The sequence below is a fragment of the Macaca thibetana genome, chromosome 3 (assembly GCF_024542745.1).
Source record: "Macaca thibetana thibetana isolate TM-01 chromosome 3, ASM2454274v1, whole genome shotgun sequence".
Classification (NCBI taxonomy): Eukaryota; Metazoa; Chordata; class Mammalia; order Primates; family Cercopithecidae; genus Macaca; species Macaca thibetana.
In genome coordinates, this window is record NC_065580.1 from 106,845,226 (window position 1) to 106,870,710 (window position 25,485).

At 43.5% G+C, this 25,485-nt stretch overlaps 1 protein-coding gene across 2 annotated transcripts in view; it reads right to left on the reverse strand.

Annotated features, from left to right (window-relative positions):
- Positions 1–7,801: 7,801 nt before the first annotated feature.
- AOAH (acyloxyacyl hydrolase) overlaps positions 7,802–25,485 on the reverse strand; it is a 207,417-nt gene continuing 189,733 nt past the window's right edge. The window contains exon 21 of one of the 2 annotated variants that reach the window (XM_050785510.1): positions 7,802–8,315. In XM_050785510.1, coding sequence (XP_050641467.1) covers positions 8,310–8,315 — 6 coding nt within the window. In that variant the 3' untranslated portion in view covers positions 7,802–8,309. Of the gene's footprint in view, positions 8,316–17,618; positions 17,999–25,485 lie in introns of those variants that run through there. The other variant, XM_050785509.1, reaches the window with a different exon arrangement.

Consider the following 25,485-nt stretch of genomic DNA (forward strand, 5'->3'; position numbering starts at 1 on the left):
ATAAAACCTAAATGGGCTCATGTCAGGGCAGGTCAAGTTGTGCCTCTAAATTGAGCTATGAAACAAATCTTTGGTTGTCAGAGCTTTTTGGATTTGGGGAATGTGAATAAGGTAATGTGGACTTGTATAAGGTGCTTTATGTGTTGTTTCATCTAGTCCTCATAGAAGTCCTGTGTTAAATATAAGGATATACGATGTGAGGAGCCTGAGGATTAGAGTGGTGAAGTAGCTTTCCTAAGTGTCCACAGCAGAACCAACACTCAAACTATGGCCTAGCTCTAAACAGGCTTAATGTTGCATCGGTTTCCACTTTACTAAATTAGTAAAATGCTAAAACTTCAAGTTCCTTGCCTATGTTTGGCTTTTTGCCCATAGTCTGCACTATTTTTTATTTTCTTTGGCATCCATGAGAAAGAATATGGTTGCATAGTGAACAATTTGCTCTCTGATGGATGGAGGGAAAGGCTCTCACTTGCACCTTTGCAGAGCAGCAGACTGGCTTGGGGAGGGAGCAGAGTTGCGGTGCTGGAGAACAAAACAGTCAACTCTGCAAATGTCAGATTTTCCAGTGGTTGGAGACTCCTGCAGTACACTTGGTCCACACAGCTAGTCAACCTTGATGTTGTCTGCAAAATGATCCAACAACTCATTAATGTCTCTCACTTCCTTTTGCACATTGTGCACTAGCTTGAACTTCTGCTCCTTTGAATGGGGACATCAGAAGTCACTTGGCTTAACCAAATTGTCAGTAGGCCAGGGAGGAACTATTGGCTTTATTCTGTGCATTGTCTCAGGATGGGAATGAATTATATTTTAAAATTGTGCTTTCGAGGCAATTCATAAACCATGTTCCTTTTTTTCATCCTAATTATCCTTTTTCTCCTTTCCCTTATTTCTTTTCCTGTGCCAAATTATAACCCTATTTATAGTCTAAAGTTTAGGGGTATACAATAGTTATATTTTAAATTTGTGCTTTCAAGGTAATTCATAAACCATGTTCCTTTTTGTATCCTAATTATCCTTTTTCTCCTTTCCCTTATTTCATTCTCTGTGCCAAATTATAACCCTATTTATAGTCTACAGTTTAGGGGCATACAGTCTTTTCTTCCCTGTTGTTTCTTCCTTGTAATGAAATCAGTAACTTAGCAAAAGCATGGATCAGAGCTCTTTTATATACCTGTAAAAATATTGCAGGACACGATAAACTTTGTAACATTTTAATGGACTAAACATTTTATAGACTTTCAAGATTTGTTAGAAAAATTATTCATCTATAGAACTACATATACCAATAAGTCATTCTTAAGGTGCTTTTAAAAGTCCCCCTTGGCTAATTTTTATGAAGGTAGATAGTAGATACACATACTCATGCATTCACACACCCAGCCTTCCATCTGTCCATAATATTTATACCCAATGATATGCACAAACCATATGTGTTTCATTCCATGAGTTTTGATAAGTGCGTGTATTTATGTAACTCAAACCTTTATCAAAATAGATTATTCCAGAAAATTATTTCATGTTGTTTCCCAGTCAATCTCCAGCTCTCCTATCCCCAAAACACTTTTCTGATCTTTTGCATCGTAGATTAGTTTTACCTGTTCTAGAATCTCTTATATATATGCATTTATATATTCAACATATATACATTCAGCATAATTTTGAGACTCATTTATGTTGTGCATATCAGTAGTTGATTTTATATTGCTGAGTGGTTTTTCATGTGTTTATCTATATTGATGGACAACTGGACAGTTTCTAAGTTTTAGCTTTTATGAATGAAGCTGTTATGGGCATTGTTGTACAAGTCTTTCTGTAGACAAGCAACAGTTGATATTTAGGAGAGAGCTTGCTGGGTCATAGGGTAGTGCATAATTAGTTTTATAAGAAGCTTTTCAAAAGGGCTTCTATATGAGAGTTTCAGTTGTTCTACATCCTTGCCAACACTTGCTGCTCTCAATGTTCTCATTTTTGGCCATACTGGTGGGTATTCAGGGGATCTCTGTGATTTTACATTGCATTTACCTGATGATTAAGAATGTTAAACACTGTTTTATGTGTTTTTTGGCCACTCCTACATCTACCTTTGTGATGTGTATGTTCAAAACTTTACTCATTAAAAACATAGATTGCTTCTTTATTATTGAGTTGTAGGAGTTCCTTAAATATTCTGGAGTCATTGTCAGACCTATGTTTTGTGAATATTTTCTCCCACTCTGTGGTGCCTTTGAATGAGCAAAAGTTTGAAATTTTGTCTAATTTGACAGAATAATATTAATTCTTTCTAAAAATGAATTTATCAAGTTCTCTTTCATTTTTGGTTATTGTTTTTGTGTCTTGTCTAGGAAACTCCTGCCTAGCCCTAAATTGGGAATATGTTTTCTTCTAGCAGCTTTTTAGTTTTGGCTTTTACATTTAATTCTATTATCTATCTTAGATTAATTTTTACATAAGATATGATACAGAGGTAAATATTCATTGAAAAAATTCGGTTGTTCCAATAGCATTCATTGAAAACACTTTTCTTTTCCCTTGGTTTCTTTGGCACCTTTTTAAAAAAATCAAAAAACCATATAAATGAGGTGTGTTTCTGGGCACCCTATTCTGCTTCCATTGAGTTAGTTGTGTGTCTTGATGTCAGTAACACAGTCTTGACTATTAGAATTATGTCATACATTTTAAGTCAGGTAGTGAAACATCTCTATATTTTCTTTCTTTTTTTCCCCCAAAATTGCTTTGGCTAGCTTAGGTTCTTTGTAGTTCTCTGTATATTTTAGAATCAGCTTCAATTTAAAAAAAGCCTCTGGGATTATATTTAGGATTATATTTAATCTATAGATCAATTTTAGTAGAATTGACAACATTGAGCATTTAAATTTATGAATATGGTATTAATATAGATACATCCATTTATTTAGGTCTCTTAAACTTTCTTTCAGCAATATATTGTTTTCTTTTCTTTTCTTTTCTTTTTTTTTTTTTTGAAATAGGGTCTCCCTCTGTCGTTCAGGCTGGAGTGCGGTGGCACAATCTTGGCTCACTGCAACCTCTGCCTCCCTGGTTCAAGCAATTCTCCTGCCTCAGCCTCCTGAGTAGCAGGGATTACAAGCGCCTGCCACCACGCCCAGTTAATTTTTGTGTTTTTTGTAGAGATAGGGTTTCACTATGTTGGCCAGGCTGGTCTCAAACTCCTGAACTCAGGTGATCCACTTGCCTTGGCCACCCAAAGTGCTGGGATTACAGGCATAAGCCAGAGCACACAGCCAGTTTTCAATATAGAGGTCTTACATGTCTTTTATCAGTTTACTCCAAAGTATTTAGTGCCTTATGATATCATTTTAAGTGAAATTTTAAAGAAAATACACTTTCCAATTGTCTGGGCTGCAGTATATAAAAATTACATCTTTTATCAGAATATAATCTTATTTTTATTAGATAACTTATTTTTTAGAAGCATAGAAATTGTGGATTGTATAGGCAGCCATGGATAAAATTTAGTCCTCCAAATAAAATTCTACCCTGAAGGTTAACAAGAATTGGATGACACCTGCACATAGCCTAAATTCCCATGGCTGGGCTTTTTTTTTTTTCCCCCGCCTCTACTGCAGTGTACTATTGCAGCCTTTTTTCCTCCTCCCGCCCCCCCATGGCCTCCTCCACTATCAACTTTCTTCCCCAGAGGAGTGGTACATTATTTGCTACAATCGATGAACCTACATTGACACATCATTATCGGCCATAGCCTAGATATTTTCTTTATGTTTCATTTTCTTCAGTTTGAGTATGATATGCCTAAGTGTAGATTTTTTGACACATTTATCCCTCCTTGGTGTTCTCTGAGCTTCTTGGATCTGTGGTTTGGTGTCTGACATTAATTTGGGAATACCTGTAGTCATTTTTGCTTCAAATATTTCTTCTGTTCCTTACTCTTTTTCTTCTCTTTGTATTCCCACTGTAGTTTATCTACAGTTCTTGGATATTCTGTTCCAGGTTTCTCCCCCCTTTCTCTTTTCAGTTTGGGAAGTTTCTGTTGACATATCCTCAAGCTCAGACATTCTTTCCTCAGCTGTGTCTAGTCTACTAATGAGTCCATCAAAGGCAATCTTCCTTTCTGTTACATGGTTTTTATTTCTAGCATGTCTTTTTGATTCTTTCTTAGAATTTGTATCTCCTTGATTACATTGCCCATCTGCTCTTTTATTTAATCTTTATTTTTTAACAGGTATATAGTAGGTATATTTATTTTTATATATATCCTTTCTATTACATGTTTTTTATTTCTAGCATGTCTTTCTGATTCTTTCTTAGAATTTCTATCTCCTTGATTACATTGCCCATCTGTTTTATTTTAATTTTTATTTTTTAATGGGTACATAGTAGGAATATATATTTATGGGGTACATGAGAAATTTCGATACAGGCATACAATGCATAATCATTACATCAGGGTAAATGGGTATCCATCACCTCAAGCATTTATTATTTCTTTGCATTATAAACATTCCAATTATACTCTTTTAGTTATTTAAAAATATATAATAAATTACTGTTGACTGTAGACACTCTGTTGTGCTACCAAATACTAGATTTTTTTTTTTTTTTGAGATAGAGTCTTGCTCTGTCACCCAGGCTGGAGTGCGGTGGGGTGATCTTGGCTCATTGCAACCTTTGCCTCACAGGTTCAAGTGATTCTCCTGTCTCAGCCTCCTGAGTAGCTGGGATTACAGGCATGCACCAGCATGCTCAGATAATTTTTGTATTTTTAGTAGAGATGGGGTTTTGTCACGTTGCCCAGGCTGGTCTCGAACTTCTAACCTCAAGCGATACACCCACCTTGGCCTCTCAAAGTGCTGGAATTATAGGCATGAGCCACTGCACCTCGCCCCAAATACTAGATCTTATTTCTTCTATCTAACTATTTTTTTTGTACCCATTAGTCATCCCCACTTCCTCCCCTCTACTGTGTCTAGGCTCTGGTAACCATCATTCTACTCTCTATCTTCATGAATTCAATTGTTTTAATTTTTAGCTCCTACAAATGAATGAGAACATGTGACATTTGTCTTTCTGTGCCTGGCTTATTTCACTTAACATAAAGACCTCCATTTCCATCCATGTTGTGGCAAGTGGCAGCATCTTGTTCCTTTTATGGCTGAATAGTGCTCCATTGTGTATATGTACCACATTTTCTTTATCCATTCATCTGTTGATAGACACTTATGTTGCTTCCAAATCTTGGTTGTTATGAATAGTGCTGCAAAAAACATGGGAGTGCAGATATTGCTTTGATATATTGATTTCCTTTTTTGGGGGTATATACTTAGCAGTGACTTGCTAGATCACATGATAGCCCTACTTTTAGCTTCATGAGGAACCTCCAAACTGTTCTCCACAGTGGTCGTACTAATTTACATTCCCCTCAACAGCATACGAGGATTCCCTTTTTTCCACATCCTCACCAATATTTGTTACTGCTTTTGGATATAAGTCATTTTAACTGAGATGAGATGATATCTGTAGTTTTGATTTGCATTTCTTTGATCTGTGATGTTGAGCACTTTTTCAGATGTCTGTTTGCCATCTGTATGTCTTCTTTGGAGAAATGTCTGTTCAGATCTTTTGCCCATATTTAAGTTGGAGTATTAGAATTTTTTCCTTTAGAGTTGTTTGAGCTCCTTATATATTCTGGTTATTAATCACTTGTCAGATGGATAATTTGCAAATATTTTCTCCCATACTGTGGGTTGTCTCCTTATTTTTTTATTTTTTTAATTTTTTTTTTTTGAGACAGAGTCTTACTCCATTACCCAAGCTGGAGGGTAGTGGCATAATCTTGACTTACTGCCACCTCTGCCTCCTGGGTTCAAGTGATTCTCAGGCCTCAGCAACCTGAATAGCTGGAATTACATGTGCACACCGCCACATCTGGCTAATTTTTGTATTTTTAATAGAGACAGGGTTTCACCATATTGGCCAGGCTGGTCTTGAACTCCTGACCTCAGGGGATCTGCCCACTTTGGCCTCCCAAAGTGCTGAGATTACAGTTGCGAGCCACTGTGCCTAGTCTGTTGTTTCCTTTGCTATGCAGAAACTTTTTAACTTGACGTGATCCCATTTGTCTGTTTTTGCTTTGGTTGCCTGTGCTTGTGGGGTATTCCTCAAGAAATCTTTCCCAGATCAATGTCCTGGAGAGTTTCTTCACTGTTTTCTTTTAGTAGTTTTGTAGATTGAGGTCTTCTGCATATGGATATCCACTTACCCATCTGTTCTTACATGTTGTCCATTAGAGCCCTTAACATACTGGTCATAGTTATTTTAAATGCCTAGGGTAATAGCTCCAACATCCCTGTCATATCTGAGTGTGCTCTGATGCTTGCTCTGTCTTTTCAAACTGTTTTTGCCTGTTAGTGTGCCTTGCACTTTTTTGTTGAAAGCCAGTCATGACATATCTAGTACTACTTCCATTGGGCCAGGCATGGTGGCTCACACCTGTCATCCCAGCATGCCTGACATCCTAGCTGAGGAGGGAGGATCGTTTGAGGCTAGGAGTTCAAGACCAGCCTGGGCAACATCGTGGGGCCTCGTCTCTACAAAAACAAAACAAAATGAAACACCCCTGTCCCCCACTTCCATTGGATGTTTCTGCTTCTGGGTTTCTGCTTCAGTGAGCTGGAATTCTCCGCATCTGCCTCTCTCTCCAATGCTTGGGAAATGGTTTGCTCTGTGACTTCAGATCTCTGGCAGATCTAAGAAGGGTTGTTGATTTTCAACCCGTCCAGCCTTTTTCTTGTTAGGATGGAGTGACAACTTTCAAACTCACTACACGCTGGATCAGAAAACAGAAACCTCTCAGTGTAATTTTAAATCACGTTTATCTAATTATAAGTGAAGTTAAACAGATTTTTATATTTTTTATGTGTAAGGTGCCTTGGATTCTATTTTCTCTTAACTTTAGCCATTCATACCTTCTGCCAATTTAAAAACTGAATTGTTAGCTTTTTCCTTCTTGCTTTTTAAGAACTCTTCATGTCCCGGGGAGATTAGCTCTTCATCTGTGAAATGGGGTGTGTGTCCCCCCATTTTGCCACTTGTCTTTTGACTCTGCTTACGGTATGTTTTCACCGTACAAAAACTTTTACTTTTAAGAAGTCAATTTATCAATATTTACATGGTTTCTGGAATGGGCACAGTGACTCATGCTTGTAATCCCAGCACTTTGGGAGGCTGAGGCGGGTGGACTGCTTTTAGCTCAGGAGTTTGAGACAAGCCTGGGCAACACGGTGAAACCCCATCTCTACAAAAAATACAAAAATTAGGTGGGCATTGGTGGTTTGCACCTGTAGTCTCAGCTACTCAGGAGGCTGAGGCTGGAGAATCACTTGAGCCTGGGAAGCGGAAGTTGGAGTGAGCCAAGATCTCACCACTGCACTACAGCCTGGGCGATAGAGTGGGAACCCATCTTGAAACAAACAAACAAACAAACAACAAACAACAAATGGTTTCTGGGTCCTGAGTCAGCCATGAATTCTAAAATAGTTTGAAATGCATACTGTTAAACAGGAATTATTTTATTATTATTTAAAACACCATTTGCCATAATTGCTGTGTCTCCCAAGGGAGTGGCATACTTTCCCTCCAGGGCAGAGTTTTCGGCAACCCCTCCTTGCGCCTACTAATGAATCATTTAATGTGGAAAGAGCACCCTCAGAGGAACAATATAATGAGAAAAGAAATAATTTACTCTGCACAATGATAAAGAATAGGTAAGTTTCAAGGAGTACCTCCCTTAGGGCTTTAAGGGAGGAGTGGAGGGAGAGGAGGAGCAATGAGCAGTGTGGTGGGTTCAGCTGCAGAGGAGGGGCCCAGTGGAAAATCCTGGGGTGGGGCACTTAAAGGCAGGGACGTGTGACTGACTTCCAGTTTTAGGTCATCTGCTTCTGTGTGCTGCAGGACAACTTTCTGCATTCTTCCCAAACCATCATTAAGTATACACTGGCACAGCCAACAAGAAGAAAATGGGATAAGGTACGGTCAAGAAAGCAGAAGAGGACAAATGTGGTGGCTCACCCTGTATTCCCAGCATTTTGGGAGGCCGAGGCTGGAAGATCGATTGAGCCCAGGAGTTAGACACCATCCTGGGCAACATAAAGAGAACCGGTCTCTACACAGCTGTAAAGAAAAGTTAGCTGGAGGTGGTGGTGTATGCCTGTAGTCCCCGTTACTTGGGAGGCTGAAGCAGGAGGATTACTTGAGCCGGGGGTTGGGGGACACGGGTTGAGGCTGCAGTGTGCTGTGATTGTGCCACTTCACTCCTGAAAGAAATAAAGTAGAAGAAAGCTAAAGTGGATTTCTAGCAAGGAAAATAAGAAAGTGCAGTTTGGGTCTGACTCAGGAGTCATTGTGAGACAATTCCTTTCCCCCAAATAGTCCAGAGCAGTGGTTTGACACTTTGTCTGCACAAGAGAATCATCCCGAGGAGCACTTTGGAACCACAGATGCCTAGGATTTCACCCAGGCCAATTAAATTCAATGCTCTTTGGGTGTGACCCAGGCATCAGGAGAGTTTTGAAAGTTCCCAGGTTATAGCAATGTACAGCCACAATTGGAAACCACTGTCTAGATCAGTGCTTCTCCAACTTTAACATGCAAACAAATCACCGAAGGATATTGTTTAAATGCAAATTATGATTCAGTAGTAGGCAGGCTCGCTATTTTGCATTTTTAACAAACTTCCAGGTGAGGCTGGTCTGATGACCACATTTTGAGTAGCAAGGGATAGAGGTAGCTGACAGGTCCGTTCCACATATTGCCAAATTGGTATCCAGAAGGTTCTAATTTACACTTGTAGAGATTGCTACTTGTCCTCCTATATCTATCCTCCCTTCTCTTCTGGTAATAAAACTGCCTATTTTCAGTTACCTGCTTGGCTAGACAAACATTTTTAGCTTTCTTTAAAGGTGCATGGCCATGGGACTGAGCTGGGCCTCCTGGGGTGCAAGTGGAAGTTGCATCCTCAAGGAAGAAAGAGTGGCCTTCCTCTCTTCTTCCCTCTTCCTGCTTGCTCAAATGCAGTCCTGGTGGTGTTGCTCCGGAGGCTGTCTTGAATCACAAAATAGAAGTTATATGCTGAAGGTGGCGGCAGCAAAGAGAAGTTGTGCTGTAATTGGTTCTTTCAGGTGGATTCTTGGTCTCGCTGACTTCAGGAGTGAAGCCTCAGACCTCCACAGTGAGTGTTACAGCTCATAAAGGTAGTGTGGACCCAAAGAGTGAGCAGCAGCAAGATTTGTTTTCAAGAGCAAAAGAACAACCTCTCCACAGCATGGAAGGGAACCCCACCGGGTTGCTGCTGCTGGCTTGGGTGGCCAGCTTTTATTCCCTTATTTAGCCCCACCCACATCCTGCTGATTGGTCCATTTTACAGAGTGCTGATTGGTCCATTTTACAGAGTGCTGATTGGTGTGTGTACAATCCTTTAGCCAGACACAGAGAGCTGATTGGTGAGTTTTTACAGGATGCTGATTGGTGCACTTACAAAGCTTTAGTTTGACACAGAGTGCTGATTGGTGTGTTTACAAACCTTTAGCTAGACAGAAAAGTTCTCCAAGTCCCCACCTAACCCAGAAGCCCAGCTGGCTTCACCTCTCAGAAGGAGTCCGTGGCAACATGGAGTCCTGTCTGAGCCCTGCACCACCCACCAATGGGAGTCCTTTATGTGAAAAAAATAACCTTTTTTTTTTTTTTTTTTAAAGAAAAACCCATTATTACTCTGGATTGTACCCATAAGCAGTTGAACCTAACCCTAAAGACACTTAGGCCCTCCAATAGAGTAGGAGTGTGTTGGTATGTTTCCCTCTATAACAACCATGCAGGAGCTGGATTTTGAAGAAGGAGGAGTGTTTCAGTTTCCCAGAGGAAACAGCCTACGGAAAAGCATGGAGCTGTGAGAGGGTGAGCCTTTTCTTCAGTTCACTGTCACTGCATAAAAACCCCCTCGGAAACTTAGAGGCTTGAAAGAGGAAGAGTGCATTATATTCCATGGTTCTGTGGGTTGGCTGGGCTCGAGCTCAACTGGAAGGTCCAAAATGCTCATTCACACTTTTGAGGCCTCAATGTGGGCTGAGGTACCTCAGTTTTTTTCCATTCAGCCTTTCTCCTTCACGTGGTGTGTCATCCCCCAGGGTTTCTCTCGCAGGAGTGTAGCCTGGACTTCCCCACATTGATAAAGGAGTTAAGAAAAAAATAACTTAGGCAGATAGTTAGGGTATGGGAGTCCTTGGTAAGTCTTTTCTCTTTAATGAAAAGCAGTGCCAAATCATTTTATAACAAAGAGCAGCCTGTAAAGTCTAACTGCAGACATAGACAAGCAAGCTGGGAGCTTGCATGGGCGAATGCTGGCAGGAACTGGGGACTAGACTTGTTCAAGATGGTGGCTCCATCTTCCCTTCTCTTTGTCAGCCACGTGTGCAGTAAAGAGGAGACAAGATGGCGCTAATCAACTAAGAAGTCCATTTGCCTAATACAATGAGGGTGGGGTGACTAGCCTTCCACACTATGTAAACATCATACCTGATAGAACCAATCTGTGAGCCCTAAGTAAATCAGACACAGCCTTCTCCAGCCTGCTTATAAAATCTGCTGCAGTCTGCTGCCTCCCTGCTTTTCGGATGCCTTCCTTTCTCTCTCTCTTAGAGAGCTGCTCTCCTGTCTCCTTTCTTCTATTAAACTTTCCGCTCCTTAACCCACCCACATGTGTTCATGTCTTGAATTCCTTCTCAGGGAGAGACAACAAACACCAGGGTATATACCCCAGACAATGTAGCCGTTTCAACATGGTGGCTGTGAGATCTAAAAGGGTGCAGAGGGCAGCTTCACCTCCTAAGGGCAAGGCTTGGGTGTGGCAGTCTCACTTGCATTTCCTTCTCTGGGCCAGCCCAGCTTCAAGGGCTGGGAATAGATGCCGCCTCTCATTGGAGAAGCAGGCGCATGCGGGAGGGCAGCCATTGTTGGCAACCAGCTTTGGAGACTTACCTACTGCCCGTGTTTTGTAATGACAAGCTTCCTGTGACTGGGATGCAGGATCAAAGAAGAAATGGGCGGGAAAGAGAGCCTGGAGAGACATGGACTCTGCAGGTGACGAGTTTGGAGTTTAGGCTGCAGGCAAAGCTGACTCTAGCACATGTGGTGGTCAGATCACATCCTGGTTATAATGATGCTAAGAGCCACTGTTGATTCACCACTCAGCATGGTTTACAAATGTCATCTTCTTAATAAATGCAGGATAGCCTAGCAGCTAGGGGCAAGGACCCTGGAGCCAAACGGCTTGCCTTCAACTTCATAACTCATCACATTATTATTATTGAGGCAGGATCTCACTCTGTTGCCCAGGCTGGATTGCAGTGGTTCGATCGTTGAACTGGGCTCAAGCGATCCTCCTGCCTCAGCCTCAGTCTCCTGAGTAGCTGAGAATATAGGTGCGCACCACCATGCTTGACTGACTTTTTATTTTTGTGCAGGGCCTTCACCATGTTTTCCAGGCTGGTCTCAAACTCTTGGGCTCAAGGGATCCTCCTGCCTTGCCCTCCCAAAGTGCTGGGATTGCAGGCATGAGCCACCATGCAGGGCACCTGATTCCATGTATTAGCTGTGCAGTCTCAGGCAAGTTACGTAATTGTTCTTGGCCTCCTGTCTGTAAAAGTAGGGAATCATAGCAGACTTGCCACATGTGGTTGCTGTAAGGGTTAAGTGAGATCATATATGCACTGTACTTGCCACTTACCCCTCTGTAAGCATTAGCTCTTGTTAATGCTCACAACAGTGCTGGAAAACGGTACTATTGCTCCCATTTTAAGGAGGAGGTAACTGAGGCACCAGGAGCTTAAGGCTTCCAAGGCCTGTTGCTTCATGAATTCCCACCGATTGTGTTTCCATGTGTCCCCAGCTCCAGGAGGCAGCTGAACAGAATTGTGTTCTTTCCATGAGACTTATGTGAGCCTGGAGTCTCTACCTGTCCCTGAAGAGTCCTTTGCTTCCCTACAGCCTCACTCAACCTCCTGGCTCCAGCTGATATTTGCAGAAAGTCACTGTAATAATATTAACAGCTGGGGGCTTTTCTGAGCCTGTGCAAAGTATGCATCTTGGAGGGCAGAGTCCTCAGGTGATACTGAAAGTTTCTGGGGTATGAAGCTGCCTTGAGCCTGGACAGGTCATGGAAGCCCTTGGTGCATCCTCTCAGCCATCTTTCTGCTGAGGTTTATTGGCTGGAGCTTTGTGAACCTGTGAGTTACATTAGCGCTCTGAGGCTGGAAGGCTTCCTATAAATGCTCCATGTAATTAATTATAAACAAAGCAGCCAGCCAGGAGCACAATACCCAAAGAAATCCTTAGCAAGCCTCAACGTGTGCTCTTTATTTCTCCTCTGCCTTTCCGTCCATCCAAGAGCTTCAAAGTGTAATCCTCCTTAACGACAGATTCATGATGATGAGACCATTCATTTTGATACTGCAGTTTTAAGAAGTGACCCAGAAAACAGGCTTTAAAAGCAACCTCTCCCATTCCCCTTTACCCTAAGCAAAGGCCCAGATTAAAAGAGACTTATCTTGTATGAATATTTATGCTACAGCCTCTGCCAAATCAGATTAGGGGAGTTCATCCCGCCAGGCAAACACAGGTTCTGTACTCAGATTTAATCAGAAACTGACATGTTAATAGCATATTGATGCATCCATCCATCAGGAAATCCATACAGCACAGTGAATGTGCACCGTGCATCTCGGGGCCCAGGAGAGTTGCTGTCTTTGTCACTTTTGGTTCTACTAAGAGAGCTGTTGTTGCAATGAAAGGAGTTCCAGAGACATTCTGCCTCACACCAAAGATGAGAGGTTGGGAATTCTGGTCTTAAAATGCCTGGGAAATCCCTTTCTTGACACTGCCAGGGAGTGTGTGAGACAGAGGCTGATTTCTCTACACAGCATCTTCCAAGGCACTTCTGAAGAACCAGACACCACAGGGTGTTAATAAGTATCATGAGAACAAAACGCTCAGGTCAAAATGTTGGGTAAATGATGAGTTGAGCAGACTTTTTTTTTTTTTTTTTTTTTTAAGACAGAGTCTCACTCTGTCGCCCAGGCTGGAGTGCAGTGATGCGATCTCGGCTCACTGCTATCTCCACTTCCCGGGTTCAAGCGATTCTCCTCCCTCAGCCTCTGGAGTAGCTGGGATTACAGGTGCGCACCACCACACCCAGCTAATTTTTGTATTTTTAGTAGAGACAGGGTTTCACCATGTTGGCTAGGATGGTCTCGATCTCCTGACCTCGTGATCTGCCTGCCTCAGCCTCCCAAAGTGCTGGGATGACAGGGGTGAGCCACTGTGCCCGGCCCAGACTGTTTTTACTGTAGAACTTCCACCCTGTGACTTTCCAGGAAGCAAATAAATTACGCTGTGCATCCAAACTTTTTAGACTTTGGAGTTCTTCCTTCTCAAAGCACCACCCCCTCAGAGCATACAACTTTTTTGTGCCATGGAGCCCCTTGGCAGGTTGGGGAAGCCTAAGGATCCCTTCTCAGAATAACATTTTCATTTTATTTTATTTTAGACAAGGTCTTGCTCTGTCAACAGGCTGCAGTGCTGTGGCAAGATCACGGCTCACTGCAGCCTTGAACTTCTAGGCCTAAGCCATCCTCCTGCCTTAGCCTCCTAAGTAGCTGAGACCACAGGCATGTGCCACTATACCCAACTAATCGTTTTGACTTTTGGTAAAGACGGGGTCTCACTGTGATACTCAGGCTGGTCTGGAACTCCTGAGCTCAAGCAGCTTTTCCACCTTAGCCTCCCAAAGTGCTGGGATTACAGGCGTGAGCCACTATGCCCAGCCAGAATAACATTTTTAAGTGCAAAAAAATAAAACATGTAGGATTACAAAGAATACCAATTCTATTAAAATAAAATATCAAAGAATATTTTGAGATATTAAAAAATGAGCATATATAAATGTATGTGCTTCTTTTTGGATGTGTTAAATAACAAGATAAAAAGTTGGTTCTAATAAGTACAGTTGTTTTAAAGTATTGAGGTTTTAAAGTGTAAGATATACTTGATCCTCATGGTTCACTGATCACATATTTGTGAATTCGCCTCTTTGCTAAAATTTATTTGTAACATTAATGTGTACTTGTGGCACCTTTGCAGTCATCTGTGCCCATGCACAGAGCAATGGCAAATTTGGGTTGCCCAACTAGCATGTTCCCCAGATGAGATTGGTTGGCAAGGTGAAGTTTTGCCTTTTTTTTTTTTTTTTTTTTTTTTGAGACAGAATTTTGCTCTTTTCGTCCAGGCTGGCATGCAATGGCACGACCTCGGCTCACTGCAACCTCCGCCTCCCAGGTTCAAGTGATTCTCCTGCCTCTGTCTCCAGAGTAGCTGGGATTATAGGTGCACACCACCACGCTCAGCGGATTTTTTGTTTTTTTAGTAGAGATGGTGTTTCCCCATGTTGGCCAGGCTGGTCTCGAACTCCTGACCTCCAGGTGATCGACCTGCCTCGGCCTCCCAAAGTGCTGGGATGACAGGCATGAGCCACTGCGCCTGGTTAAGTTTTGCCTTCTTGTTTCAGCTTTCATACTGCAAACCTGTGTCCCCTTTGCAGTATACTTAGTGCCACATTTTTGGCATTTTGTGCTTTTTCCTGATGATGTTGCTGTTTAAAATGGCTACGAAGGGCAGCGCTGAAGTTCCATCTAGTGCTGCTAAATGATGTGCCACAGAAGGCTGCAACGCGCCGCACAGAGAAAATCACCCCAGTGGTAGATGAGCTCTTTGGAGGCAGGAGTTACAGTGCTGTTGCCTGTGAGGTCAATGTTAATGAATCCACTGTATATTAAATATGGTGTCTTTTCAACAAAAACCACACGGAAAACCAAGTTATGTGTTGACTGGTTGGTGAAAATGTTCAGACTGCAGGCTCATAGGAACCTAGCCTTGTGCTTCCCCTAAGGACAATGGTTCAGCACGTGCTAATTCAGTGTTCACGGCAACTTTATAGAACATAACTGTTACGAAAAATAAGAAGCAACAGTATCTGCAACAACTGCAATATGATGTGAAAGTATTTGTGACAAAGACTAATTCAGCTGTGTTTTGTTACCTACATTCACTATGAAAGGAAATGCTAAATTTTAGCATTTGCATTTAGAAGACAGTGAAGACTTATTTTTTTCCCCATTCAAGTTTACAGGCACTATTAATTCTGGGGATCCGTAAGGACCCTAGTTAAGAATATTTTCTCTAGTGGGATTAAATCAGTGACAGAGAGCAGGAAGGAATAGGGAAGCCGGTGCAGATTCTGGGGAGATTCAGGTCCGGTCACATTGTTTATCAATACAAGTCCCATATAGAGATTTTTTAGCTGATCTGCTTCTTCTGGGGAGCTGACTTTATTTTTGTCACCGGGGCCTGAACCCAAAAGGCTCAGCACGAAATGAAAAATGCCAACTGTGGGTGGAAATAGACATTTTGGTAATTACTCATGCGGCAAATGGTGACCTCCATTTCAATAGTGAAGGGCAAGCCTGGTCTCTCCTCTGATAATAAGAGAGAGTATCTGTTTCTCTTTTTTCTTTTTCTTTTTCTTTCTTTTTTTTTTTTTTGAGACAAGGTCTCATTCTATTCCCCAGGCTGGAGTGCAGCGGCGCAGTCTGGGCTCACTGCAGCCTCGACCTCCTGCTGGGCTCAAGTGATCTTCCCAAGCAGCTAGGACCACAGGCGTGTGCCACCACACCCAGCTAATTTTTGTACTTTTTGTAGAGACAGGATTTCACCATGTTGCCCAGGCTGATCTTGCACTCCTGAGCTCAAGCGACCCTCCCACCTTCGTCTCCCAAAGTGCTGGAATTATAGGTGTGAGTCACAGTGCTCGGCTGGGAGAGAGAAATTATAAGAGAGTTTTGGGGTGTTTAGATGAAGATGACACAGGAACCCCAAGTCTCCTCACCAAGTGTGCCCAGGGAAGAAGGCGCCTCTGATGGCTTTTCTTTCTCACTCTTCTCACTGTGATGAGCGAGGAGCGTGATTCGATGGGTCTAGTTCAAATGTGTCAAAAAAGAGGCTGCTGATTTTGCTTTTAAATAGCAAGAAATAACAATGTGACCTGGAGAGCAACACTAACTTCTCATTCATTTATTCATTCAGTGCTATTTGTTGTGCATCTGCAGTGGTCAGGCATTGTGTTGGGGGCTGGACACAGGAGTACACGTGACCAGCCAGGTACTGATCTCATGGAGCCTGCAGTTCAGGTTTTGGTGCTTTTTTCCACAGCCCCTCCAAGAATGGGGAGATGAGGAAGGCTGCATGTCAACCCAGGAAAGCCCTTCAGGTGCCTCTCAGTGGACAATCCTCAGACACCATCATTCTGGAAAACTTGAGGCTGAAGACAGTAGCTCAAGGGGCACCAGTGCAGAAATACAGGATAAGAGCTGTTATAAGAAGTACACAAAGCACAGGGACAGAGCATTCTCAAGCCAGAGAGAAAGACTTGGTCAAATCTCAAAGAAGGAACGTGTCTGGAGCATAGAAAATGCAGGCAGAAGTGAATGAGCCTTGCCCGGGCCCCTGATCCAGGGGAGAAGGCCTGACCTCAGACTCTAGTTTTGCAGGCAATAGTGGTATTTAGTATTGATTTCCATGTAGCATTTATTTGCAGTATTTGTGTTTTCTAAAAAAGTGAGATGAGGTCACCATCCTCTTCTACCTCTCAATTCCTTGGTGCTGTGCCTCAGAGTAAGGTCAGAGCTCAGGATTTGGGTACCTTTGTTTTCCTGCCTGAGCCCATTCAGAGGATGGAACTGGTTAGATGTTAGGTTGTGGGTGGTCAGGTCTAAGATAATTTAAACAGTCTTTTTTAGAGGGGTGGGAAGTGACAGGTTCAGAAAAGACATATAGGGTGGGAGAAGGGAGGTGGTCAGGCCGGGGGACCCTCCCTTTACTCTGGAGTCTTCCTGTACAGATTAAATAAGTGTACTTTGGGTATCTATCACCTTAAATATTTGTCTTTTCTTTATGCTAGAAACATTCAAATTATTTCCTTCTAGCGATTTGAAACGAAATGTACAATAGCATTTTGTAAACTATAGTCACCCTACTGATCTATCAGACACTAGGCCTTATTTCTTTTATCCAGTTGTATATTTATACCCGCTAATCAACTAATAAAATACTTTAAAGGAAAAAAAATGTATTGTCATTTTTCTGGACTTTGTGAGGTTATGTGGTACTTGTTAACTTTTAAACACTTGTAATTTGTGTGATTTCTTTCCTCATTCTAAATGTGTATTTAAGTTCATATCTAATTTTGTATTTATAGTTTTGTGTTATGTTTTTCAAGGGGGGCTCATGAAGCCTGGTCTGCCCTCTTGTGTGAGTCCTTGGCAGCTGGCCAGCCGCCTGCATAGGAGGAGCCTCAGCTCGCCAGGCCATTTTTAAGAAGTTAACAACACAGGGAGGATCAGTCCCCTGGCATGCCAAGACCTTGGGTAAATTGCTGAACATCACTGGACTTCTTAAGTGTTTTTAGAAACTCCTTTTAGAACAATTAGCTATAAAGGGCACAGATACTCTCTTGCTTGGAATGGCACCCAAAGCACTTTATTAAAGGTTATTTCAGGAACAATGGAAGGGTTACTGATCCCAGGAGCACACAGCATTGCACAGTCATCCAGATATGCTCTTCATTGAGAGAAAGACATTTTGCAAAGACGCTGCTGAAGGAGACTCCTTTGGGCCTGTGACGTAGCAGCCCATACAGGGTTGTGGAATGAGTTTACCCATGCCTCTGCCTCCCTGTGCTCCCCAGGGGTGCATGCTCCTGAAAGACTCAGTGCCCGCCTTGGTCTCCAAACACCTGTTTAATCTGGGGGTTGAACGGATTCTCCTTTCCCAGGATTTGGGGCCACTGGAGCTGCACCTTCTCCCAGAAACGATCCGCAAACAACAGCAAAGCCACCTGTGAGAGAGAACCCAAAGGAGGAGGAAAAGGGAAATTAGGACAAATCACTTACCAACAAGATTTCTCACGTGCTTTCTGCCAGAGACAGCCTCTAGGATGGCCCCGTGACTCCCAGCCCCATGTCTCTGTATAACCTCCATCCCTTGCTGGTGGTGGGACCTATCACTTGGTTCTAACAGAGGAAATGTGGCCGTGGTGAGGAGATGCTGCTTCAGCGATGCTGTCACGTTGTGTGAGGCTCGGCCTTGCTAGTGACTAGCTTCGGAGGCTCTCCTTTCTGGGCTGAAGCTGGGGGTGATCCAGCTGCCATCCAGCTGCCATCCAGCCTGAAGCTGGCTCGTCAGTCCTGCAGACTCACGGGAATGAATCTGCCAACAGCCCGAATAAGTTTGAAAGTAGTTCTTCCCCAGATTAGTCTCCAGATGAGAACGTGGCCTGGATACCATGCTTTGATTTTCATTTGTGACACCCTAAGCAGAGGACCTAGTTAAGCTGTGACCCACAGAAACTGTGAGATCATAAGTGTGTATTGTGTTAAGCTGCTAAGTGTATGTAATTTGTTTTTCCAGTAATGGATTAAAAATTCACTCTATCAGAAATTCACTTTTTATTCATCTGTGGACAGCTAGCATTTACTGCAGGCCTAAGGCTTGGGTTTTAGAGGTGAACATGGTATGTTCTTCCTTCCAGAAAGTCTCAGCCTAGTAAGGTAACCAGACATGCAAAATGACACCACCAAGCCCACAGGGAGGGCTGGGAGGCTGACGCACACATGGGAAAGGGAAGACATGTCACTTCTGTCTGGTGGGGGAAGGGGTGGGATCTCTCTGAAGAAGGTGGTGGCTGAGATGAATTTTCTAGGAGTTCCGCAGACAGATGATGTGGGGAAACAGTGCAATGGTAGAGGACACAGCATGTGCAAAGGCTCAGAGCTGTGGGAGAGAATGACATGTTTGGGGAACTACAGGTGCTTGGGAGTGGAGGCTGGCTGGGTCCCTGACTGGGTTGGGGGGGATCCTGGCAGGCTGTGAGTGCAGGGAGTCTGGCTGAAGTGCCAGAGAGGAATCCTTAGCTTAATACACAGCAGTCTCGACTCTTGCTCTCCCAGCCTGAGACTTGCTCTCTGGTTCTGCTGTCGCATATCAGGTTTCCCTTTACCCATGATGTTAGCTGGGTCCATTCTTGGTTGTCCAGTGTCTGGCTTGTCATTAACATGCCTTTGAGGAGGACGCTCTTTCTCTGCAGACCATGCCCTCATTTAACAAATGGGACCTGGCCAGGCCTGCAGACTCCAGATGGCTCCATCTCAACAGTGGTTTTCAATGCTGAGCAATGAGAAATATGATTGCTGAAGGCCTCCAAGAGGGGAATACATTGTTTGGGAAGGATGCTCAGGGATATCCCCGACTTCTCCCCACAGGGCAGCTCACAGTCCCCTTCCTAATAGGCAGCAGGGCCAACTCCCTCTCTGGGCCCAGCCCTCTCATCTGGACATTGAGTGGGTGACAGAAAGTGATCCAAAGTCCTTTCTGTGTCTGACTATGTGTGAGATTTTAGTAGTTAGAGAAAACTAGGCCTGATTCAGTCACTGCATAAAGTCCCCAGCATTTTAATGTGTTCTGAGCCTTCTAAGGTGGACACAAACTTCACTCATCCCACTGCATAATCTCGGTCATGTCCATGCAGTGTCTCCCTCACAGCATAACACACAGACACCATACACACATACACCACACCCCTCACAACCCCACACCACACACACGCCCCCCACAAACACCACACACACACCACACTCCTCACAACCCCACACCACACACACATACATCACACACGCCCCACAAACACCACACACACACCACACTCCTCACAACCCCACACCACACACACATACATCACACACCCTCCACATACAGAAACACCACACACACACCCCACACACCACGCACACCACACCCCTCACAACCCACACCACACACACATACATCACACACACTCCCATACCCCACACACCACACAGCATACACAGAAACACTACACATACTACACACCACACATACATACACCACACCCCTCACAACCCCACACCACACATAAATACATCACACACACACCCCACACACCACACACCACACACCACATGCCACATACACACCATACACACACCACACAGATACATCACATGCACACCACACACAGATACACCACATGCATCTCACACACACACACCACACACCCCACACCACACATACTCTCATATCCACACACACATCCTACACACACCCCCCACACACCTCAGATACCACCACATGCACACTCACCGCATACACATATCACATACACACACAACCCTTACCCCACACACACCACACACACCCCCTATACCCACATCACACACACACCCTACATACCACACACACACACAAACACCACACGTACCTCACCCCCAGACACCCCCACAGAAAGCACACAGATACTACACACACACACACACAGCAAAACCACACACCATATGCACCCCACATATACTTCTTTGCACTTAAACGCAGGAGCACGGCAAAGGCTGCCTGCATAGCTGGCCAGTGCCCCAGGGAGGGCCGGATCATCTCTCACACAAAGCATCAGGGTCTTTGAAGACAGAGGCCTGGGCTTGTGGCTGTTTTCCTGCCATTTCTCAACAAAGGAGGCTGCTGCCAGGTCTGTGGAAAATTACTGGTTCTTCTTTTTTATGTTATTGGCTTTCAACTTGATACACCTAAGCTGTCTTTCTAACAGTCATGTGGCATCAAGGCATTTAGTTCCCTCTCTGTGTTAATAAGGCAGGAGACAGGGTGAGGGCAAGAAGAGGGAAACGAAAATGAAAGAGCTCAGATCTGAGCATTTGCTAACTGTTTGGTTTGAACGCAATTCGTTGGTTGTCACCCTAATAAGGAATAAAATATTTATGAGCAGGCATTGAGAAAATATTGAGCTGAAATGAGACTGGCATGCTTATCACTAAACTAGAGACTTGTGATAAAATGATCCACTGTAATCATTCATTCATTTGACAAATATTTACTGAGCACCTACTGTGGGTTTCTCATACCGCCATTTCCTGTTTTAACTTCCACGAGGCACTGCACAGGGCAGGGCACAGCTACCCTTTCCTCTCTTTATCCAAGTTAGTTTCTTTCTCTCTCTCTCTCTCTTTCTCTCTCCCTTCCTTTCCTTCCCTTCCTTCCTTCCTTTCCTTTTCTTTCTTTCCTTCCTTCCTTTTTTCTCTCTCCTTCCTTCCTTCCTTCCTTCCTTCCTTCCTTCCTTCCTTCCTTCCTTCCTTCCTTCCTCCCTCCCTCCCTCCCTCCCTCCCCTCTCTCCCTCTCCTTCCTTCCTTCCTTCCTTCCTTCCTTCCTTCCTTCCTTCCTTCCTTCCTTCCTTCCTTCCTTCCTTCCTTCCTTCCTTCCTTCCTTCCTCCCTCCCTCCCTTCCCTCCCTCCCTCTTTCTTCTTTCTTCCTTCTTCCTTCTTTCTTCTTTCTTTTCTTTTCTTTTTTTCTTTCTTTTTCTTTCTTGTTTTGAGACAAGATTTTGCTCTGTCACCCAGGCTGGAGTGCAGTGGTCAGATCTCGGCTCAGTGGAAGCTCCGCCTCCCAGGTTCAAGCAATTCTCTTGCCTCAGCCTCCCCAACAGATATTCTTTTATGCTTCTCTATTCATAGTCTAAAATATTAAAGCAAAACCTGTTCATTCTAGAAAAGCTGAAAACCCACTTAAACAAAAAGAATAAAACACAATAAAATTCATCTGTAATTAAAATAGAGGCAGCCTCTGTTAACATGGGGTGTAGAGCCTTTCTGATTTTGTATCTTTTTTTTTTTTTTTTTTTGAGATGGAGTCTCACTCTGTCGCCTATGCTGGAGTGTAGTGGTGTGATCTCGGCTCACTGTAACATCCGCCTACCCAGGTTCAAGTGATTCTCCTGCCTCAGCCTCCCAGGTAGCTGGGATTACAGGCACATGCCACCACGCCTGGCTAATTTTTGTATTTTTAGCAGAGACGAGGTTTCACCATGATGGCCAGGCTGGTCTCGAACTCCCAGTCTCAGGTGATCTGCCCGCCTTGGCCTCTCAAAGTGCTTGGATTACAGGTGTGATCCAATGCGCCTGGCCCTGATTTTATATCTGAATACACACACACACACACACACACACACACACACACACACACAGGATTCCTCTTGAATATCATCTTGTAATCTGCTCTTATTGAAGTCGAATTTAGACACAGTAAAATGAACTCTCTTTGGTAAACAGTGCCATGAATTTGACAAATGCATATAGTTGAGTCATTGCTCCTATAATCTGTAGTCTTATCATATTTACTTTGCTCTACATTATAAACATATTTCTGTGTCACTAAAGGTGTATCTGTTTTGTTTTGTTTTGTTTGTTTGTTGTTGTTGTTGTTGTTTTGAGACGAAGTCTCACTCTGTTGCCCAAGCTAGAGTGCAGCGATGCGAACTTGGCTCACTGCAACCTCCGCCTCCCAAGTTCAAGCAATTCTCCTGCCTCAGCCTCCTGAGTAGCTGGGACTATAGGCATGCGCTACCACGCCTGGCTAATTTTTGTATTTTTAGTAGATGGGGTTATTCAGTGCATGGTATGCCATCAGATGGATGCAAGCTAATTCATTTTACCAGTGGAAACTTTTATTATATACCCTCCACCCCAGCATTTGTTCTCAGGATGGGAGGATGGAGACACCCTCCTCCTGCTAGTTCACACAACCTTGGCAGCCCAGGAGGTCATCAGCTCCCCTACTAAGCATGTGTGTGGAATAATATCTATTCCAGAAGCATGTTAGGGAATGGGTGCTCTGATTAAGTAGGATCTTCTGGTTAACAGAGGTTCTTTTCCAGGTATTTTCCTTTGTAGTTGAACGTCTTTCAGAGCCCACTTTCTTGTTAAGTTGTATATAAATACATCCAATTCATAAGGCAGTAAAGCCAGAAGTGGTTTCACGGTTCATCAAGTTAGCTTCTTGTAATACAGCGTGATGCTTTAATCAATCACCTGATGATCTGGAATCATGCTGGGCCATCCTTCCATTGGCCTGTGACTGCTGTGGAGAATGTGGGAGGAGAGTGGGCAGGATCTATACTGACTCCAGGATGCACTTAACTTTGATTCCTTGAGTAAAATCTCTGATAAGAACTTGCCTTGCTGTCCTGCGACTCTGTGTTTGGTCATTTAAAAAATCTTTTTAAAATACAACTTTTCCTTTTGTTTGTCTCCATCTCTCTGGACTAGTTCCTAACCAAATCACCCTCCACGCCACTACTACAGGCGTCTTTTTAGATCACAAGTCGGGCTATTTCTTTCTTGCTTGAGAACGTCCAGTGGCTCCCCATCTCCCTCAGGACCAAGGTCAAGCCCCAGACAGATCTTCCATGATCTGGTTCCTTAATAAGCAGTACATTTCTCCCTCTGTCAACTCCACGGTCATACTCTCCAGCTGCACCGAGCCCTTTTATTTCCTCCAAAATGCCATGCTTTCTTTCATATTCAGGTCTTTGTCCATGCAGTTGCCTCTGCTCAAAACACTTCCTGCAACCCCTCTTTGCTTCCCTTCACTCTACTAGTTCATGGTCTTAGTTTCGACATCACCTCCTCTGAAAACTTTTTTTTTTTTTTTTTTGAGATGGAGTTTTGCTTTTGTTGCCCAGGCTGGAGTGCAATGGCACGATCTTGGTTCACTGCAACCTCCGCTTCCCGGGTTCAAGCGATTCTCCTGCCTCAGCCTCCTGAGTAGCTGGGATTACAGGCATGCGCGCCATCATGCCTGGCTAATTTTGTATTTTTAGTAGAGACGGGGTTTCTCCATGTTGGTCAGGCTGGTCTAGAACTCCCGACCTCAGGTGATCCACTCACCTCGGGTTCCCAAAGTGCTGGGATTACAGGCGTGCGCCACCCCACCCGGCCTGAAAACATTTTTGAACACCTCTCTCTCCCATCCTACCTCATAATGCTCTGTGGTGTTCTGTACTTGCACAGTTGGAGGCATTTACTGCTTTATATTTAATTGTCTGTTTACTCATCATTTTCCTACTCTATACTATAATTTTAAATGGCAGGGCGTTTTCTTGTTCAGTTTTGAATTCTCACTGCATTTGACACTGGGTAGTCACTCAATAAATAGTTTTGGATGGCACTTTGCCAATCTGGACTTTTCAGCTCAATATACATGATAAATAGGCAGGCTTTAGGCCTGGCTATCTGTTCTTGGCCACTTGATCACCGGCTACCAGCATGTGAACAAATCTTGCAGGAATAGCATAAGATTATGGCACATATTGATTTTCAGCTTTTGACTGTGTTTTCAATAACCAGATATAGTGAAACTGTTTGAGTGCAAGACAGAGCCCCAATTTGACAGACCTTGAACCTCAAAATCATTTTAAGAGTCAGGGACAGAATGGTCATTTGATAGATGGGATAAATATATGCTGGGGGATAAAACAAAGCTGTCTTTGATCCTCTTCTTTTTAGTTTGTTCCTGATACTCTACGTGACCATCTTTTCATATGCCCATTGTCTACAGAATCAGAAGGGTAAGATGCTACTCTGTGCAGAGAATGACAAGAATTGCTACCTAATAACTGCTAGAAAGAAGGGAGCCAGGCGCAGTGGCTCACGCCTGTAATCCTAGCACCTTGAGAGACTGAGGCGGGTGGCTCACCTGAGGTTGGTAGTTCGAGACCAGCCTGACCAACATGGAGAAGTCCCGTCTCTACTAAAAATACAAAATTAGCCAGGCTTGGTGGCACACGCCTGTAATCCCAGCTACTCAGGAAGCTGAGGCAGGAGAATCGCTTGAACCCAGGAAGCGGAGGTCGCAGCGAGCTGAGATCACGCCATTGCACTCCAGCCCAGGCAACAAGAGTGAAACTCTGACTCGAAAAAAAAAAAAAAAAAAAAAGAAAGAAGGGATATACACAAACTCTTCTAAAACCAAAGACATCATTTTTTGGGGAATAGACCCTGATATTTAACCAGAATCTAGCCAATAATTTTCTTTGATCAACTCATCCAATTGATACACAGGAAGGTTAGAAATTCTGAGGGCATTATTCTGATTTTTTTTTTTGTGGCTATTTAAATCTGTGAGGTGGGCATTTAATACTTACTTCAAAATTTGCTCAGCATTTGTGGGACACCACTTTTACTCATTTGTTGGAGAGTGGGCACCCTTCTAGTTCCTTTTGAGGTGATTCTTACCCCTGGCATGAGCACTGGTTGAGCCTAGAGTTGGAGGAAGGTAGGCTGTGTTTACCTTCATTCAGGCTCCTGAGGGGACAATCAGCCCTCTTGTGGCCTGGGTCTCGATGGCCAGCCAGGGAGCATCCTCAGGCATGCCCCTCACGTTTGTACCCTTTGGTAGCCACACCATGCTTCCCTAACTGCTGGAGCAGAAAGGTTCTAGTGATGAGGGATTGCCTGAGAGTAAATGGCC